Raw genomic sequence first — 19,706 nt, forward strand, 5'->3', positions numbered from 1 at the left:
CTGCCAAAATGAAGTTAGACATTTTAAATGTATCTGTCATCTTTTCATTCAGCTGGCACAGAATAGGATGAATCTTGGCTTCCCTGAGTCAAGATATCACACCATTGTGAACAGTTGTTTAAATTACGACTGTCTGCCTTCATAGCAGCAGCTTATTCCGTAGCATTCTGTGATGTTCTTTCCATAACAAATTATTGTAAATAGCTTCAAGGTAAATTCCACTTCAAGAATAAAGGAACTCCAAAAGTACATATTCAGTCTTTATTTTATTAAAACAAGATTTGTTCTGCTGAAGGAATGAATGAATTTATAACTGCAAAACAAACAAGGAACAAAACCTTTGCTTCTGGGCATGCTCAGAACTATGCTATTACAAATTTTTTTCTGAAACATATTATCAGGAATGCTGTAGCAGCAGATAAAACATCAAAGGCAAAAAATTCAGTGATTAGTTACATTAGTGACAAAGATACATTTTATTTTTCCTATCTGTCCCCAAAACACCAAAAGCTGAAAAATCTTTATTTCCAGTATGAGTTCAGATTACTTTGTTCTCAGGCAGAGTGACCCTAAGGGAAAGAAAAGAAAAAGGAAGACCAGCAAAGGAATCAAGAATCATCATCCCACTCCTGTTTCACACTATTCTGTGAAGTAAAGCAGACACCCAAGAAGAGGAGCACCTGTGCCAGCCTGCCCTCTGCACTTCAGACTGGGACAGCATCCTCTGTCACCCATCACTCATTTACTTCCAAACAGAACATACTGCCCTGAAATTTAGCTCTTTACAACATAAAAAAAGAAATCCAAATACATGACTGAGAAAAATAATAGAAACAATAAATCTGAAATAAAATGAGCAGAAGGTACAGAGGAAGAACATCCAGCAACAGCACTGGATGAGTCTGTAATATTGCTGTATCCTTACAAAACCACATTGTGTCAAATGACCACAGACAGACAAGAGAGAGAAGTAGATAAACTTACAACATCAAGCAAAATTATTGCAAAATATGTTATCAATAATGAGAACACAAAAATCATAAAACACATTCTCATTTGGGAACAAATTTAGCATGAAACTTAAATACAACTTCAGATGAAGCCGTAGGCTCATTATGAACAGAAATACCTCATTTATCTGAGCCCCAGAGAGGGACATTTCCATTAAACAATTACAAAAACACTGGATACAACCCTGTCAGAAAGTGCAAGAGAGCAAAAAATCCCACCAGAAAATTAACTGAAGAGCTGCAAGGTGCAAGTGTCAGATATCTAAAGTTTTGGGGGAATGCTATTTTATGTTTGGTTAACTCCTGGCACAGTATGACTGGGTCACACTCATAGTTCACAATGCTACTGAATAATAAAAAGCTATCTGCTTAGAATAAGATTGTTTTGAAAGGTTGAATGAGTACTTTATGTGGTGAGACTTAAAAATTATGAAATGTATAATAAAAATGGCGAACTTACAGATCAAAATTGCATATGTATTGAAGAAGACATGGTAACATTTTTCTCAACTATTTAAGGAGGCACTGGTTCTAACTGCTGCCAATTGAATTCAGAAAGCATGACTTTATTCCTCCCTACTCTAGCTCTTTTCTTGCCTCTCTATATTATGCAAACATACTGAGAAAACATCTTTGTCCACTATCATTAAAAGAACCAGTCCTCTCCCACAAAAAAACACAGAAGGAAAAAAGAAACACAAACAAAAATAAAAACAAGTAGTATCACCCAAAAACAACCAACCCACCAATTTCGGAGAGAAAGTATTTCAGCTCTCAAGTTTGCCATTTGTGCAGACTTCTCAATCATGTTTTGAAGTATCGGCCACGCTGCTAATGAAACAAAGGGCAGAAACTGTATTACTTATCTAAGAAGAATGTGCTTGCCTATTTCTCAAGAATTTTCTTCTTCTTTTACATGATATTCAATATCTTTGCAGTATTTTGTTTTGCATAATTCTCCTTCCAAAGCACTTCCTGCATTTACTTCTCACATCACAGTCTTTCCTCTTTTTCCTAGTGGTCTTTGAGCATGCACAGAAGAGGTTTCTGAACACACAGAAGCGAGGCACAGATTAACATCCAAGCCTACAGAAATATTCACTTTGACAATGTCAACCACAGAAATGTTTCCAGACTTGTACCTCAAGTCATATTCCTCTAATAAATTCTTACATTTAATACTTTTTTCTTTTTCTTTTTTTTAAAGGAAAATATATAGCTATTTACACTTTTATTTAAATATAACATTTTCCTTCTAAAAATCCACCCTGATAAGAGAATCTATTATCAAAACAAAACAAAAAAAACCCACATTAAAGTCTACAAATATTAGTCATTTTATAGTCCTCAACACATTTTTATTACTCATGGTTTCAATGAAAAGTTGTGCACTGGAATAAGACAAATGTACAATGAGAGAATATGGAGAACAGTATTCTGACTATAAAAAAATACACACTAGTGTTCTTAAAGTACAATGTGCACTAAAACTTACACACAAAATAATTCATGCTCTTCACATGTGAAATACTGTGAAAAATAAGATGGATGAAGTTAGATAGGAAAACATTCCTGTACCATAAAAATATGTTAGAATGGGACTTATCTATAGTTAAAGCTTTGCTTTAAAACAAATTTTATTTAAAAATCTTCTTTTGCTTTATCTAAAAATTAGCCTTTCTATAAAAACCATTCCTTTAAAACTTTGCTTTAAAAACATCAGTTTTATATTAGACAAAATATTAAATTATACAGGCACAATTAGTTGAGGGCTGTAAGAATTTATATTATAGCCCTTCATTTTCCAGTGACTTGCAATACAGTCATAAGATTCTGTGTCTACTGACAACCAGAAGAAAATAAGAAATAAACTTTTATATAAAAAAATAAAATAAATTAAAACAAAACAAATAAAAATCTGTCAGACCATATTTGACTTGTAAAGGAACTCTGCAGCTGACATATTAATATCTTGTATTTATCTTGGGAAATATGCATATACATAAAAAAGATTCCCAAAATATTCTCTGAACATGTAGTTTATGATGACACCTTTTATATTTCCTTCAGATACTGTATATTAAAATAAAACATTTCCATGTCGAACTTTTTCTCAGTCCAAATCTGTGACCCTTGACACTTCAGAAAGAAGTGAATGAAGAATCAAGAATGCTTTTGTTTCTCGAGGGGAAAATGCACAGATATATTAAATACCAGAGACAATAGGGTCTGGTCTTTTCCATGATTTTCTTGTGTTTTCTGAAAAACATACTGCACTAGAAAATTTATGAAGACTTTCAAGGTAAAACAGATTCTAATGTAGATCAAATTGAAGATTTGAAAACCAAAGGCTGGATTATGATGATGTGTAACTATGTGCCTAATTTACTGTAAATGAACCACTAATCTTGGGTTTTAAAGCACAGAAACATCTGTAAGACTGGCTTTATGTCTCCTAACCACATTAAATAAACTGTCATCATAACAACTATTAAAAAGAAAAAAGAAAGCCAAGCTAAAAACCTCATGGGTTTGGGTTTTTTTTGCCATAAAACCATAGTAGATGGAACATCAGTGGCCAAACATGAATCTCTATGGAGTATAATTTTAATTCAACCAGGTTTTCTAACCACATATTTAAACTCTAATACATTTAGATGGCTGCTGTTAGGTTTATTTAGATATTTTACTGAAAGTTTAGAAAGAAAGTCTGAACTCTATTCCATAAAAATTTAATGTACACTACACTAAATAAAGCCAGAAAAGCACAGAACCCCAAACTCAAGGCTGACATTCTAAAACAATTTTCTGCTACTTGTTCGTATTATAATTTTTCCATCCCCATCACTAAGGAATGTGAGACTCCCCTATAAGCTTAATCAATAAGCTATTGAAAACAAATAAAAAAACCCCAAACCTAATTGTTTATTTCTTCTAGAATTCAAGATTTCACTTCAGCCACCACCATTTGAATAGTTCCCTAAGGAGACATATTTCCTTACCAACAAGGTCCGTTATTGCTTGATGAGAGCCCACAGTGACTTTTAGTAAAAACAAAAATGCTTTAGACATGGTTTCAGGAGCAAAGAAGTCAATACAAAATGTGTAAAATTGTATTTCATTTCAAGAAAGCGCTGAATTGATCTGAATTGTATCATACTGTATTAATTTTAATGCCATTCCACAGGCAAGTATATATTATGTGTTGAAGAAGGTGCACATACACACAAACACAAAATATATACACAGAGTTCAGCCCCAATTGATGTATCTTTGTTAAATTTCTAGCATAGCAACTGAGTCATCTTCTGCACTTCAGAATTGTGTGAAAAAATTAAAATAGGCACAATTAACACAGCTTCTAAATTACCTTATTATAGTGCACTGTTACGCACTGATAATACCATAATAACAATATGATACCATTCAAGGTCATTTTGCTGATGAACAGGTGAAGACTAGAAAATATGATTCTAAGTGCTTTTAAATAAAATTCACAACTTCTGCAGCTTTACACAGTTGAACAGTGCAACATATTGTGTCCCCATACTCCAGGAACAAGAGCTGAGTTTACAGTTGTATGTGTTTCACATGAGACTGGCTTTGCACTTTCTGGAGCTCTAGCACTTCAGCTGAGTTGTCTATGACCTCCTTTTTTTCCTCTTCCTCCTTCCAGGTGTTGGCTATGAAAAAAAAAAAGGAAAAAAAAATGTTCTTTTGGTAGCTAGCTCTCACCTGGTAGAACAAGACAGTTTCGAAGCACTGGTACAGCAGAAGTTCTAGAGGGCCGGCTCGTGGTGCCAGGATGACCCCGATCTCCACTTACTTCCCAGTTCTTGACTTTGGAGGAAACTTGCTCCAGTTTCTTGGGAAAAGATTCTGATGTGACTTTCTGTCTTTTTTCAGGAATCCCTGTTACAACTGTTGAGTTAAGAAAGGCCCTTTTTGGTTTCCTCCTCACCTTTAATTTTTTAGCATCAGGCTTTTCTTTCTTAGGGTGCTTTCCCACTGTAGTTTTCCTTGTCTGGTACCTATGGATGGAGAAATCAGATTTCTGGGCACAAGGCTGAAGTTGTCTTCTCATCCCCTCTTTCTGCTGTTTTTTAGTTCTGGATGTTTGTTTGCCTGTGGTTACTCTGTTTTCTCTCCTCCCAATAGTGCATCTGACCGACTTAGATCCTGCAGCCTTTCTGGAAAAAACTGGTTCTTTATTAGTGCCTTCTTTTCTTGTCCATATTGCTTTTGGAGTCTCCCTCTCTAACCACTCACTCCTGATGGAGGTCAGGGGAGTTTTGGTAATTCTATTAAATGGAATTAATCTATAGTCTCCTTCTATCACAGAGTTCAAAGGTGAAATGATTAGGTGTTTAAAGGAGTTCTCAGATACAGGACAATCTGTTCTTTCTGTGGAAACAGAAGCTCCGTCTGTCTTTTGATTTGAAGCTGCATCACTCCCTTTATCTCGATCTGGAAGGAAAGATGTTGGAGAAGAACTACAGAAGTCTGACCAATTGAGTGACTTAGATGGCATGCTTTCTCTCTGTGTATCAGCTAGTTTCTTCATGTTTGCATCAAAGTTCAGACTTCTGAAAAGCTGTCGAACATGAGCGGGCTTTTTGGCCTTTTCTCCAACTGTACTCTTGGGAGGAGTTTTCAGAATTCGATTTGTCAGTGGGTCATAATATTTGAGAGAACACTGTTTGTATTTATACCTTACAGAGTCCTTGCTACCTGGGGAGTGATGATTTTTCCTCATTTTGGGAGTATCTACAGGTTTACCTTTGCACTGTTTTACCTCTGGGCATGAGAGTACATACACCACTGTCTTGGGCTGTACAGGACTCATGATCTTGCTGTAGGACTCTGGAAGCTTAACAGCACATAGCCTAGTTTTCATGTTTGGAGTTTTTTCATTTTCCAGCCACGCAATGCTTGCCTTCTGATCAGCTGGATCAGACTCTCTTCTAGACATTCTCCTTTTTGCTACAGGGTAGTTCAGCAGACTTGTTTGGGTGCCATGGCTGACTTTAACCACCTGACACCTTGAAGCCAGGCGCCATGTCCTTTTCCTAGGCATTTTTACAATTTGTGGCTTGCATAGTGTATCTGAGGCTAAAGATGGGTTATCAAAATCAGAACCACCACTTAAAGCATCGTTACATTCTGGCAATGCTTTAACTGGTGCACTTTCCGTTCTATTACCCTCAATAATATTGATCCTTTTTTCATCCTTCTTTTTTTTCTTCATTCTCTTCCCTGTACAGTTGGCTGAGGATTCACTGTTAAAGTAGCAGCGAAAACGACCTTCCCTGAAATCACGCACAAGTTCCTCAATTTTTATATCATCTTCATACATTATTTGAGACCAAGTTTTTCCCACAAAAGAAGGAGGCACATGAGGCAGGGCTGGAAGAACTGGTTCTTCGGTATGAACTACGGCATCTTTTTTCACTGCTTCTATTTTCTCTAATGATTCAGTTTTTAAAACAGAAGAGAGCTGTGTTCCATAGTTTTTATCTTGCAAACATACTTGGACTTCTTTCAGGAATTCTATATCTTTTATAGCTGCCTTAGGTAAATCTGTTCCTACCTGTATTGGTGCATCACAGTCAAAACTCATTTCAGAGCCCTCTAAATTAGTAGGGTCGAGAAGTGATGAGAAAGGTACACTGGGATTATTCTCTTCTTTAAAACAAATTTCTTCAGGTGTAGTTTTGTGGCAGTATTTCAAAATTACATCTTCAATAGTTTCATCCACTGAACTTTCATCACCTCTGTTTGTCTTTATGTTTTTGCATCTTGCTAGCTGTGGGGATATCCCAAGATCTAGGGAGCTGCTGATACCCACAGTATCCCTGAGATGGAGATCAGACACCAAAGTTTCATCCTGAGTTCGTAAACTATCTCGCTTTGAGAGAGATTGACCTGAGGTAATATAGGAAGAATTGCTGTGGCTGCATGTAGGATTCTGATGAGGAACTGAAGGGCGTTTTGGGTGAACAGGTGCTGGAGCAGGATTCTGAGGAGGAACTGAAGGGCGTTTTGGTGCTGGAGCAGGATTCTGATGAGGAACTGAAGGGCGTTTTGGGTGAACCAGTGCTGGAGCAGGATTCAGCCGTGGATTCAGTAACACATCACTATTGCACACCTCCATTGCTCTTTCATCACATCTGCTATGCAGAAGATTTGATGCTGCCAAATCCCTAACACTTTTTCCTGTTTTAGGATTAACAGAGGAACCGTGGCTTGTAGGACTGAGAGAAAACTGCTGAGGTACAGGGCTCAAAGCTGTAAACTGACCTTCATGGCTATGATTTGCAATTCGAGCATTTTTCAGAGTTACCCGTCTCTTATCACTACAAATGCCAATAGACGGCTGGGATATTCCTGGAACACGTTCCTGGCCTCTTTGAAGTTTTTGAAAACCTTCTTGTGTAACAGAAGTTTTCTTTGTGCCCTCATGAGGCAGGCATGGAACAGAAGAGCCTATTTCACGAATGGACTCCTGATCTTCTCTGGAAAACTCCTGTTTCTCACTATTCCTCTTTTTCTGCATCTCTTCTGAGGACAGGCAAGAAATCCTAGGAGCCTCCATAGTGACAGGGAGTGGCATGTCATCATAGGTTGGTCTAAACGGGAGGGGAGAAAAAACAGCTTATATAAATACTGTAAATACACTTAACATTTTTCAAATGACAGCACTGTGGGGTTTTTTAAAGCATCATTACCTAGACTGCATCTCTTCTAATGAACAAACTGAAATTACTGTTTCTACTACTCTAGCAATATTCAATTTCCTATAATTATGGAGGGGGAAAAGCTCCGCAAAGCTAAAGATAACAATTTGGACATTTGTCTATCATCCTCTCCATGCAATCAAGAACAATTAAGAACAGCCAAACACAGATTACAATAATTTTATAAATACAGCAAAGCAGGAAAAGTAAAGACACTTCCTTTATTTGAAATGGTAAACCTTTTAGTCATACTATCATTACTTAAAATCAAGCTTTTGTAGAGAAATGGAACATTATAATACGAGACAGTATAAAAAAACCACTGTTGAGTACAAATGCCCTTTTCCCTACTAAACATGGTTGCCTCATAGGAACTCTCACATGTGGCCAAGGAATTCCATGTTTACTGTTTCTCACAGACATAGCACAACTTCTGACTCACTCCTGTAAGAAGCCAAGTTAGGATTGTTCAGCCTTGCTGTGACAACAGATTTTATATATTCTGTAACTGGCAGTTCCGTCTTTAGGACTATCTCAAACACAAGGGTTTGTGCCTTGCAGAATTAACACAGCTGACATATATGGACTATGTTTCCTACGCAACTCAGGAACCGAAAAGGCTTCCATGTGTAGCAGCAAGGCAAATCCAACAAAAACTTCTTTTAAAATATGGAAATATAACTGGAGAATACCGTGTTTCACTCAAAAATTATAACCAGACCTTGTGAGACCCAAATGGATGCTTACTTTAATACATGGCAGACATCAGCCGACAGAAGTACTGTGAAAAAAATTTACAGTACAGTACTTTCCTTGGTTATATACCTAAGAGTACATACTTGTATATATACAAGTATATACTTGGTTATATAACTAAGATACATATATCCAGCTAAGGGATATAGGACTCATTAAGAAAGAGAAACCTCATACAATGAAGTATTTTAAAAAAACAGGATTATTTATATTACTGTACGAATGCAAAGTAATCAAATACATCAGATGATCAAACAAAGCCGGTCAGCTGAACTGCAGCTTTGCCCTTGCATGAATTCTTGGTCACCTAAGCCCTGAAATAGAACCTAAAGGGAATGAGGGAATGTCAGATACAACAGAAATAATCTTTTAACTTCCTAACTTCAGAGTTCTTCCATCTTCGTGTGAAACAATTTTGCATCCTGGCATCTGGACATTGCTGAAAGACTGAATAAAAAACTAAATAGATTTTCATATGGAGAAACTATAGAAACTCCTAGGTTTCTATCCCAGTTAACAGCCTGCAAGCACTTCTCAAAAATTACTATTAAGCAAATCTCCTTGGGTGGCAGAGAACAGAACTACAGTTTTATATAGTTAGGGACTTCTGACCGTTTTGCTACAAATTACCCCCTTAAGGAAAATGAAGATTTACTTTCTAAAATGCTCAATACTATTTCTTTAGGTAAAAAAACTTGCATACCAAGAGTTCGGAGGAAGGAATGATTTGGTGGTTTGTGGGTGTCTGGTTTTGTTTTGGTTTTTTACTGGGGGAGAACAACAATATCCTTTGAAATTCAGTATAAGGCAAAGCTCTGATTTTTTCCTTTTTCCACATTACTACTAGATATACTGGTTCTGTAAAACAAATCGAGTCTTACAAATATTTCCATAATCTTTTAAAATGACACATGAAAATCTCTTGTTTGAATCCAGCTAAATACTAAAACCAGGTATTTAACGTACCGAGTGAAACAGCATATAAATCCAAGTGTTTTAACATGAGAAGGAAGAGAATAAAAATCTTACCTCAGGTGTCAGCTAAGACCACAACTTTCTCTTCAGAGCAGGACCACAACACAAACCTATTTAAGCTTTTTTTCCATCTTTGCTTTTTTACCGCCAAACACTGGGTTTGGGGTTACTCTTCCCCCTTCTTTCTCCAACTTTAATCTAGATTTTGTGCATTATTTTTCTCATTCTATTCCCTCTTCAAACAACTTAGAGAAATATGAGTAGATTTGTTTTTCCTTGTTAATAGATTTCATTCACCAAAGGAACAACTTGGCATTTGTGACACCTCAAGAGAAGGCTTTCTTAAAGTGAATCCTGTATTTCCCATGGCAAAAAACGGTGGATGTTCTCCAGATAAATAATTAGATTTAATTGTGCTAAGACAGGAGGACAATTTATTTACTTGTAGTGATGTGTACATCATGTCCTGGGCTAGTTTGGCATAGATGAGCATAATAGTTAATTCCAGCACATCCCTGACACTATCAATGAGTGCTTTCAGACAAAATATCCTTCTGTTTGGTTGTCAGACATATAGCAGCTGTATATTGAGAAACACTGTACTATACTGAGATCAAACTGGGATTTTTGTCTGCCTTTCAAAACATAACAAATAAGGTTTAACTGATTTTCCTTTGTCTATAGAGAAAAATTTTACACACCAATCCGATTATCACTCTTGAAACATGCATATGATAAATAAAGAGAACACTTTTCAAAATCTGAGCATTAATAAATTAGCCAATTAATGTAATTCAAATATTAATTGAACATGTGAACTGCAAGGATAATGAAAAACTAAACATGTAAATACCTCCCTGACATAATAACAAACAACAAACCAAAATTACAAACTCTTTTATTGCATACCATAAAATATACTGATAAAAATATATATAAAGCCCAGAATTATAATGTTTAGAATTAAATATATAAAGCTCAAATTTTAAGAATTTGTAAATACACGTGGGATTGTACAGTCTGCCACTGTAAGTGCTGACCTATATATTCCGTCTCTTTTCAGATCTTCATATTTAAATGCTATCAGTTTCAAATCCATAAGTAGCAAAGTTTATTTGTCTTCATTGAGCAAGTTTCACCTCAATTGAGCCAAATTTACTGCTCAGCAGTAGAACAAAACCAAAACTTCATAACACATGCATTCCACTAACACATACAAAAAAAAAAGCCTTCTGTATTATACCTGCTGTCATGGTATCTGTGGGGATGATGCTGTAAAACATCTTGCAGGAAACGTTCCATCAAGCTACTGGTACCCATACGATTCCTACAGTATGTTGTAAAATGTCTGTGCTGGGAGCTGAAAATATGCTGGTGAAAGATACAGCAGATGATTAGTCTAATACTACTGCTAACACACAGGCCTATTGCTAAAAATTCCTTCCCAGGTTAAACATTACATCATTGCTATGAAAATCTTAAAAGAAAAAGAAAAATCTTCTTTTACTATTTTAAAATCTTAATTGAGATTTTTAAGTATGTTTAGGCAGTCTCAAATAATACTAAAATGTATTGAAATATCTTTATGAGTCAGAACTTAAATTAGTGGTTCTGGTAGCTGCTGACAAATCTCTTCTAACTAGTACAAATACTCTCACAAATCTCACATCTGTCTCTTAACCAGAACAAATACTCTAAATGTACTCTAAATGTATAAATTACTTATAATATTCTTGAACTTCATATGAGCAAACATCCTATAATTCACTCTAATTAAAAAAGTCTGAAAGACAGGAGATTGACAAAAGAACTGAAAATGGTTGTTCAAACGTCTCCAGCCTTGAAATCTTACATATTACTATAATTCTAATACTTTAAAATATATAGAGAACTTAAGATTAAAGACACAGGAAAAAAACATAATGGATGCAACGCAGAGCGTGTGGCACTTCGGAAAAAGCAGACTGCAGAAGCAGCTGTTCCACTCCAGTGGCACCTTTTACAACAGGTAACAAATAAGCAAGGCATCTTCCTCAGGGCACTACTGTGCAATTCACAAACGGTTTATTTTCCACTCAGTATTGGCTGCTCAGTGTAGAAACTGACACTTATAAGCTGATAAAGCCTTTAGGTACTCCTTGCTATCTGATGCCAAATTATGCAGAAGCTGTCTCACCTGTTCCAGATTACTGTAGTGTACGTGGCAACAGTTGCAGTATCCTTGTCTATTTTGCACAGTGGATTCTCCAGGCTGAGCATGTTCCTGTCCTCTTCTCTGTAAACTGGAAGAAGCAGGTAATATTATCATGACATGTTCAGTTGATTAATCCATGTCCTTAGCATGGAATTCTAAGTATCTATCTTACTACAGAGATGAGAAAAACTTGCAAGATAAACGTTTCTATTTTGAATTTGTAATGGTAAGTGGGACTATGCATTTTAAAGTATTCTCAAACAAATTTCACTAAAAAACTTCTTCCTTAAATGCAGAACAAAGGATAAAAGCTTGAAGGCACAGCTAGCTGAAATCTGAAAATAATTGCCTCTAAAGAGAAAGGCAGAGGCATCTTTTCATTTGTCTGTTTGTTAGTATTTTGAAATAAAAGAAAAAAACAAACCAAAACCACACAGTAGTTTGGGGCACTACAAAGTGCCTTCCCCAGTTTTTAACGGTACGTGGGTGTAAGATACAAAGGACCTCCAATAATACACTTAATCCATTTTGTATCACAAAAATACCATTACACAAGGTAACAGACAAGGTTGAAAAGCAGATTCTTCCCATTTTACTTTTGTAAGCAATAAGTTGGATGTCAGTCAGATCATCACCTAACTTACCTGCTACTGCTGTCCTGACGTGGAGAGCCCTCAACACCATGTCTTTGGATTCCTACAGAAAAACAAAAACCAGAAATGAACCAACCAAACATACATGTACAAAACACAAAAACCAACACAGTATCAAGGAGATGGAGAGTTTTACCTGCAGTTAGCTACTTCTCTTATATTGCATTTGTCAAAACTACCATTTTAAAGGAAGATAAAAGGTTTAGTAAGTTGCATGAAGAGATCCTTTTGTCTGTAAAGTTCATCCAACAACATCATGAAATCAGCTTTACTCTTTCATAGCTGAGGTGAGTGGGTTATTCAACTGATTTGTTGGGGTGCAAGAATAGGCAATCTACATTGGTACTGCAACATCCATGACCACTGAGATAAAATGTAAAGTGTCTCAAACAGCTTACAACCAGATAAGAAATTAACACCTATATGGAAACTTTGTGGATGATTTAGAAGTCACTCCTTCCATCTAAGTTCCATAATGAAATTCAAGAAAACCAAGTATGTAAGTGAACTAATGCTTCTATTGATAATTATTACATTTTTAAATGTAACTGCAACAAAAACTACTTTGAACTTTTTCAACTTCTTACCTTGTGCTGAAGAAGCAGAAGCTTCATCAGATCGTTTGATTCTTTCAAACATCTGCAAGTAAAAAATTTTTAAGGTCAGTCCATCTTCATACTCACTGTATCCTGAAGCTCCTCCTTCAGTCCAAGCTACAAGCTCTTTAAAAGCTCTGAACTGTTTCAGCTTAGACCAATACTTGATTTAAATGAAGCTGTATTCTAAAAAGAAACTGCTGCTTTACTAAGTTACCCTAACACTACATGATACAATACGTTTTAACTCTCATAGAAGGGGCTAACTTTTAATTAATGAAATCAGATACTATACTTAAGAGCACAGCCCACACCCTGTTAGGTTACTAAGCAATAATCTTGTCAAATCAATTTAATTAATTTCCTAAATTGCCTTAACAATTAAGACAAGATATATGTAAGAAAACTCATATGAGACCTACATGACACAAAGTAATTATCTAGGCTGGAAAAGTAATCCCTATTACTCAAAAGATCTGCAAATCAGTTTTGAATCTCACAATTTTTAATAAAAATATGACTGCAGCAACAAGCAGTTATGTGCCTTAGGGTGTCTAAACACAAAGGACTTCCAGGTGTCACACAGGCCTTTTGCTATGGAACACAAGCATTAAATCAGCTTTCTAGTACCTACCTTAGAGTCACCAACCTTCCTCATCCACCAGAGCTGACTCCAGACTAGCAAGCAATAAATGTTGAACAGGAGGCCATTTGCAGTGCAGGACACTTCTCTCATCCCATCTGGCAACACGGAAGTTAAAGAGCCTTTTAAAATAGCATTAATAATGCATGTTTTCCATGCCCTAAGGCAAGTAAATTTTTTCTGTACCATTTTGCAAACAGTTGAACAAATGCATAAATCTTTTTGACGTGGCACATCTTTTTTAATATGAAAGTAATTTTGATAGTCTTTTCTATATAAATGTTAATCATTCCTTTTGGAATAACTTTTTCTCTTCTTTCTTCCTCATGGGCCCTGTGTACTAAACATTGTTGTCATTTCCCAGACTATACTCTGCTAATGATAAAATACCTGGGCTGTTATAGCAGGTATGGTGAGAAGACATATCTTAAAACAGCTCAACTTTAAACACTCCACCCCCACCCCCAAAACAAAACAAAACAATCCACCAAAACACCAAACTCCTCCTACTTCCCACAGTGTTGCAATTTATGTAACAACATTAAAAACCAAAATAAAAAAACACAGCTGTTCCTATAAACCTTTTCATCTGGCAGCTGAGAAAAGCTTTTTTGATAGATCAACTGATCTCAGTCATCCTGTTCTATTTCCTATACACTGCCAGGACCTGAAAGAAAGTGAAGGAAAAACACAGAAAACTACCCCTCATGAGTGATGCTTTATGTAAAAGAACTTTTTCTACCTGCTTGAAGTCAACTTCCTGCTATCTTAAGTCTTACTGTACACATACAACCTTATGATAAGGCTCGAAGTGTGGCAGGAGTGCAGCAACCACAGGGGAGGCAGTCAGACAGCGGTTCCACAGCCAGCAGGGGACACCACAGCCATTCATCCCCATCCCCAAAAGGAGATTAAAGCACCTGCAGTGGTAACTGCAGTATGTCAGAGGATGAAGACCTATTGTCTTAGGGGAATTTCTTAGAGGAAAACCTATTTTCTTTATTTTTGTAAAATTTTAACCAAGCTATTTTAGCAGCTGTCTCTAAAACCAATGCTTCGTTTCGGCTTCATTGAATTACTCTGTGTACAGCGGGTGGAGAATTAAAAACTTCAATCATATTTAATAACGCAACCAAAAGGTATGAAACGTACACATTTTAAAAAATTAAATAATTTTTTTTAAAAATCAGTGGTGCATTCTGATAGTATCTGGGTGCCAAAGGCATCAGATAAACTCCCCAGAAAGTGTCATTCTTGCACCGCAACACTCAAAACAAAAAAGGGTGAGAAGGCAATAAAAACTACTCCACGAAATACACCTCAAGCAACTCTGCTACCCCTTCACCTGAGAGCAACTGTGCTGGGCAGGCAGAGGGAGAACACGAGGGGGAACTCAGCCCCAACAGAGGGACCTGCCGTCCCACAGCGCTGCCGCAAGCGCGGAGGCGGCGGCTCCTCTCAGGAGCGGCCTCTGCCCGCGGCCTCCCCGTCAGGCGCGAATCCCGTCCCGCTGCACCGTGCCCGCCGTGCCCGCCTCGCCCCGTCTCCCGCCGGGCCCCGCCGCCCGGGGCGGAGCCGCAGGAGCCGCAGGGCCGGCCGGCAGCCGCGGGACCCGGGCCGGCCGTGCCCCGGGAGCTCCGCCCGCCCCGCCGGGAGCCGGCACCGCCGCCCACCAAGGAGGGGACGCTGAGGCGGCCGCGCGCTCGCCCGCCCGCTCCCCATTCCCCGCTCCCGGCGCCGTCTCACCTCCATCACTCCCCGCTCGCTCTTCAGTGCCGCGCTGGGGTCAAGGGACGCCATCCTCTGCTTCCTGCTCCGGGTCGGCGGGCCGCGCCCCGCGAAGGGAATGGCGGGAGCTGCGGTTGAGGGCCGCCGCTCCGGGCTCGTCCTTCCGTCAGCGCTGCGCTCCGCCCGACGGGATCCCGTCCCTCAGTCCCTATAGGGCCGGGCTGCCGGCAGCTGGCCCGGCGCTGCTCCCCGGAGCCCCAGAGGCTCGGGATCCCGTCCCTCAGTCCCTATAGGGCCGGGCTGCGGGCGCCCGAAAACTGCTCCACAACACCTCGGGGTGGCGTCTCTCTGTCAGCCCTGGCCGGGTGCTTTTGCTTGCGGAAAAGTAACCTCTTAGCTAAGCTTCATTTCAGCAACCCTGCTAGTCATTTTCTCATTCAAAATACATTTCATGTGCTTGAGAGCAGGTTAAAGGTTTACCTTTTTTTAATTCTCGGCCGTTAAAAGTGTTTTGCTTTATGTGATGTGGCTTGTTGAAGCACGTTTTATCAGAATGTTAAAGTCTGGCTTTATCAGAGTTAATGCTAGAGCTGCTTCTCTTACGAGTGGTCTTAAGAATGTGACCTTACCTTGCATTCTCTTTTGAGTTACAGGGTTCTGAACGTTTATCTCGTCTGCTGTGGGAACCCAGCCATCGCATATTTCTCTCATTATGCTGAAGCAGCAGGGTGTTTCAAGCAATCCATGCAGACACAAAGTCAACACAACACCCTTATGTGTGAAGACAGGTGCAGATACAGACTTGGATTGTGCAACCGAGGGGAAACAATCTTGAATGTGCTGTAATACGGAGAATTTAAAGAGGCTGCTGTAAAAAGGCACTGCTGTGTGGCTATGTGATTATGAAACCATAGCTTAGAAATGTCCACCCACGCTGATCAAGTAATTCAATACAAATTTCTAATGACAGAAGAGTAGGAGAATGCCTCTCTTTAGAAGGGCTGAGTTTAGTTGCTGTTAGATTCTTTTAGATACATGCATACTTATGAATATATCTTTCTTGCTGAAAAATAAATACTTACTACAAAACAAAAGTTGCCTGATGATATTTTGTTGCCTATTACAATACACAACTTGGGGAACCTGGAACTTGCAGCTGGGAGCATTTGCACGCATGGAAGGCTCAGGCACGTGCCCAAATTATTGCGTGTCAGCAGAGCTTCATTGTTTAAACATGTGGTGAACACATACATAGACATCTTATCTTAGGCTAAAATAGTTTACTTTCCTGATGGTTTATGGCAGGATTAGCGAGTTACTGTGGCTCAGCTAATTCCACAGCTTGTTGAAACAAAGGAAATTTGGTTACATAGCTGAGGCACTGAAGGTTTTTTTCCAGTATGGCTCATGTGAAACAGAAGCCCTTTTTAGCCATGAGAAATCTATGCAATCTGTTTTATAATGCCATACAACTTGTCCTCAGAATATTCCTGAATATTTTTGCAAGATAGAGTGTAGTATTCTATCTCTTGGACTGTCAGTCAAAGGTAGCAGAGCTTAGACTTGTGTTGCCAAGTATTTCTTAGCTTTCAACTCTTTCTGTATTTATAAGCTTGAGGTTTCACCTTGATTCAAATTCAGGTGAGCTATTGTGAGAGATTACTTTCCTTCAGTCTCCTCTTCCCCTCTAGGAAACTACTCCTCACATATGTGCATGAACATTAAGTAAGCTGACAGACTTCCCCTTAAAAATTGTGATCTCTTCAGATCTTAGCATCAAACTTTTTTTCTCTTTGCTGATATCTTTCCTCATGTATCCAGATTTTAAAAATTGCCCCTTACCTTTCACTGCTTTGCTTTCTACTTTTACTTTGATTTGTTGTGGTATTCACTTCTGTTTTCCAAATGTAAGTCAAAAGTTATACCTATGAAATCATTAAGATGAATTAACAAAGACTGACTCTTTCCTAAAGAGTGTCAGATTTCTTCCAACAGCTGTGTTCAGTTTGGAAAAGAGAGAATGTGATGAAAGAAAATCAAGGTTGGTAAAACTAGCTGTCAGGGAACTCTTGGCTAGATTTTTAGTTTGTTGCATATGTACTTTATACATTCTGATGTTATAAGCCTAATTTATCCTTAAATCATTGTTTTGGTGGAGTTCTTCAAAGGATCTGAGCTAAGTGTTGACTGACTGACAGCAGTTGAAGGTCTGGGGCTTGAGCCATGCAGAGATTACTTTTGCCAAATGTTCCCAAAGATGGGTTGCTGATTTTAGCTTGAATTATAGTGAGGTAATGTGACTACAAGTTTAGATTTTAGAGAACTTCACATTCTTAGTAACCTTGGGGACGAAGTATCTTTCCAAATTTACAGTTGAGTGGCTGTCCCACAGTGCCTGGCACTGTATTTAAACCTTTAATTCCTAAGAAGTAATTGTTGTATTTCTCTGAAAAATCTGATGTTGGCCACTGGCCAATATCAGGTATGAGTCTTGTAGAATAATTATCTGATCCTCTATGGCATTCCAATTTTCCACCTTAGTATGTATGGCTGGGCATTGTCTCCTAAAAATATTATTTTACTTTCTTGTAATAAGATCTTAAATTTTTATAAGACGACTTGAAATAGTACACAGTATGACTCTTCTCCCAATATCTTATTAGAAGAAAATCCTCTCCTAATCTATTTTTTATTGTTATTTGGAGGCCATGCTGCTGCTTTCTCAGGCTTACATTGTCAGTTTATGGGTCCTATGTGTTTTTTCCCACTAAAATTGCTCTCTGTATTTTATTTCTGTATGCATGTCAAGAATATAGAGATTTTTATTATAATAGTGCTGAGAAAAGTTCTGGGATGCACTGATCCCAGGGGATTTTATTACTGCAGTTGGGACTGCTGTTGCTGTTTATTTGCTGGCAGCTGGTCCAGAGGTAGCAGCTGAGGAGACAACTCTGAATGGATCACTTTAAACAGTATGACTACAAAATGTATCCAAATCTAGTGTTTTTAGAAAGTTTCTGTGTGGTGGGCTTCTAATCATCTTACATTAGATTTCAAATCCATGCCCTAGCTTTGCTGCAATTGTTTTGAATCTCTCCATTAGCTTAAATTGACTTGTTTTTAGGGTGTTTTGTTCTAAAAGAAAATGCAAAGAATATAAATCAGCAGTTGAGAAGCTGGTATGCTAAAGAGCAATCTGCTTTCAGAAAACACGTTTTCATCATAAAATGCTGGATAGTTTACTGTTACAGTAATTTCTGTTTTGAGTTAATGATTGTTTAGTCAGTTAATCTCTCCAAAATAACTCTGCCTGTTTTTTTAGGGTAGTGACATAAAGGAAGGGATTAGGTCAGTATTTAGAATTGAGGTTGTCTGTAGGAGACTGCTCATGAATTACAGGATATTCTTTGACCTTCATGTTGTACATGGAGTTTTTTATAGCTTCAAAAATAGAAGTTCCTTAGAATTTCTCTATTCTGTTTTTCCATTGTTTCATATTTGCTTTCAAATATAATGCCAGTTTTAAAATTGTGTGATTGATATAGTGATATTAAGAATTGCAAGATTTTCAAGTGTAATTGTTGATTACCAAATTACTTGTAAATATATGATCATTTCGGACATGCATGTACAGGAAGATGCAATGGAAAGTCATAAAATAACTCCATTTTCTCCATGCTGAAGGGGGCTCTTCAGCCTGAGAGTCTTCAGCTATTAAGAGAACAGAAACACCAGTAGGTTACCACAGTCAGATAACATGACTGAAATACACTTATATGCAGAACTGAATTAACCTTCTCTGCATAGCATGATATTTTCTTTAACCTGTTTTAAACCATCCTTTTTATTAACAGATAAGGTAACAAATGAACATGACTTTTTATTCAGATGCCAGTGTGAGTGTCATGAATTTTTTAAAATAAGTATAAGAGATGACTAATATTCTCTTAAAGCCTTCTTCACATTTTGTCATAGTAGGAACTCAAGGTATTTTTAATAAGTAACTATTAATTCCCATTACTGCAGCAGGCAATAATGTCTTTCTGGTACAAAGAAATAATTTCCTCAAAACTTTCTCAAAACTGGAACTTTACTGATTTCAAATAGATGGATATTAATTTAAGATAATCTGGATAAAATGCTTCTGCAGTTTCCTTGTCTGTAGTGTCATTTATATGAGCTGAGGAGTTCCAAATATATATATTATTATGTTGGGTCACTGGATGTTCTGCAGTCAGTTTAAGGTGGGGTCAAAATGTATTCCCAAGGTAATTAAGTAAGTGTTATTTTTCTCTGCTCTGGCTGTTCTAAATCATGTAAATTTTTTTTAAATATTTCCGCAATAAACCACATAAGATATTTTCTTACATCTGTGAAAAAGTGGACTCTCTAGTTGGTGTTACCATGGGGATAA

At 37.6% G+C, this 19,706-nt stretch overlaps 1 protein-coding gene across 1 annotated transcript; it reads right to left on the minus strand.

Moving 5' to 3' along the window:
* Window positions 1-230: 230 nt before the first annotated feature.
* ZDBF2 (zinc finger DBF-type containing 2) lies at window positions 231-15,501 on the minus strand. Its single transcript, XM_079310585.1, has 8 exons — window positions 15,311-15,501; window positions 13,556-13,662; window positions 12,913-12,964; window positions 12,317-12,368; window positions 11,655-11,760; window positions 10,722-10,849; window positions 4,746-7,639; window positions 231-1,841 (listed from the first exon to the last, which is right to left on the minus strand). The coding sequence occupies exons 2-8, from the start codon at window positions 13,655-13,657 to the stop codon at window positions 1,657-1,659; spliced, it is 3,519 nt and encodes a 1,172-aa protein (XP_079166711.1). The 5' UTR covers window positions 13,658-13,662; window positions 15,311-15,501; the 3' UTR covers window positions 231-1,656.
* Window positions 15,502-19,706: the final 4,205 nt, after the last annotated feature.

The sequence above is a fragment of the Erithacus rubecula genome (genome assembly GCF_903797595.1).
Source record: "Erithacus rubecula genome assembly, chromosome: 8".
Lineage (NCBI taxonomy): Eukaryota > Metazoa > Chordata > Aves > Passeriformes > Muscicapidae > Erithacus > Erithacus rubecula.

Coding starts and splice junctions, on each gene's coding strand:
- ZDBF2 (XM_079310585.1), bottom strand. CDS start 13,657: ATGAGAGAAGTGTCCTGCACTGCAAATGGCCTCCTGTTCAACATTTAT. Junction 12,369..12,912: donor TTCTGCTTCTTCAGCACAAG/GTAAGAAGTTGA, acceptor GTTTTTCTGTAG/GAATCCAAAGACATGGTGTT. Junction 7,640..10,721: donor CACAGATACCATGACAGCAG/GTATAATACAGA, acceptor CCTCCCGTTTAG/ACCAACCTATGATGACATGC.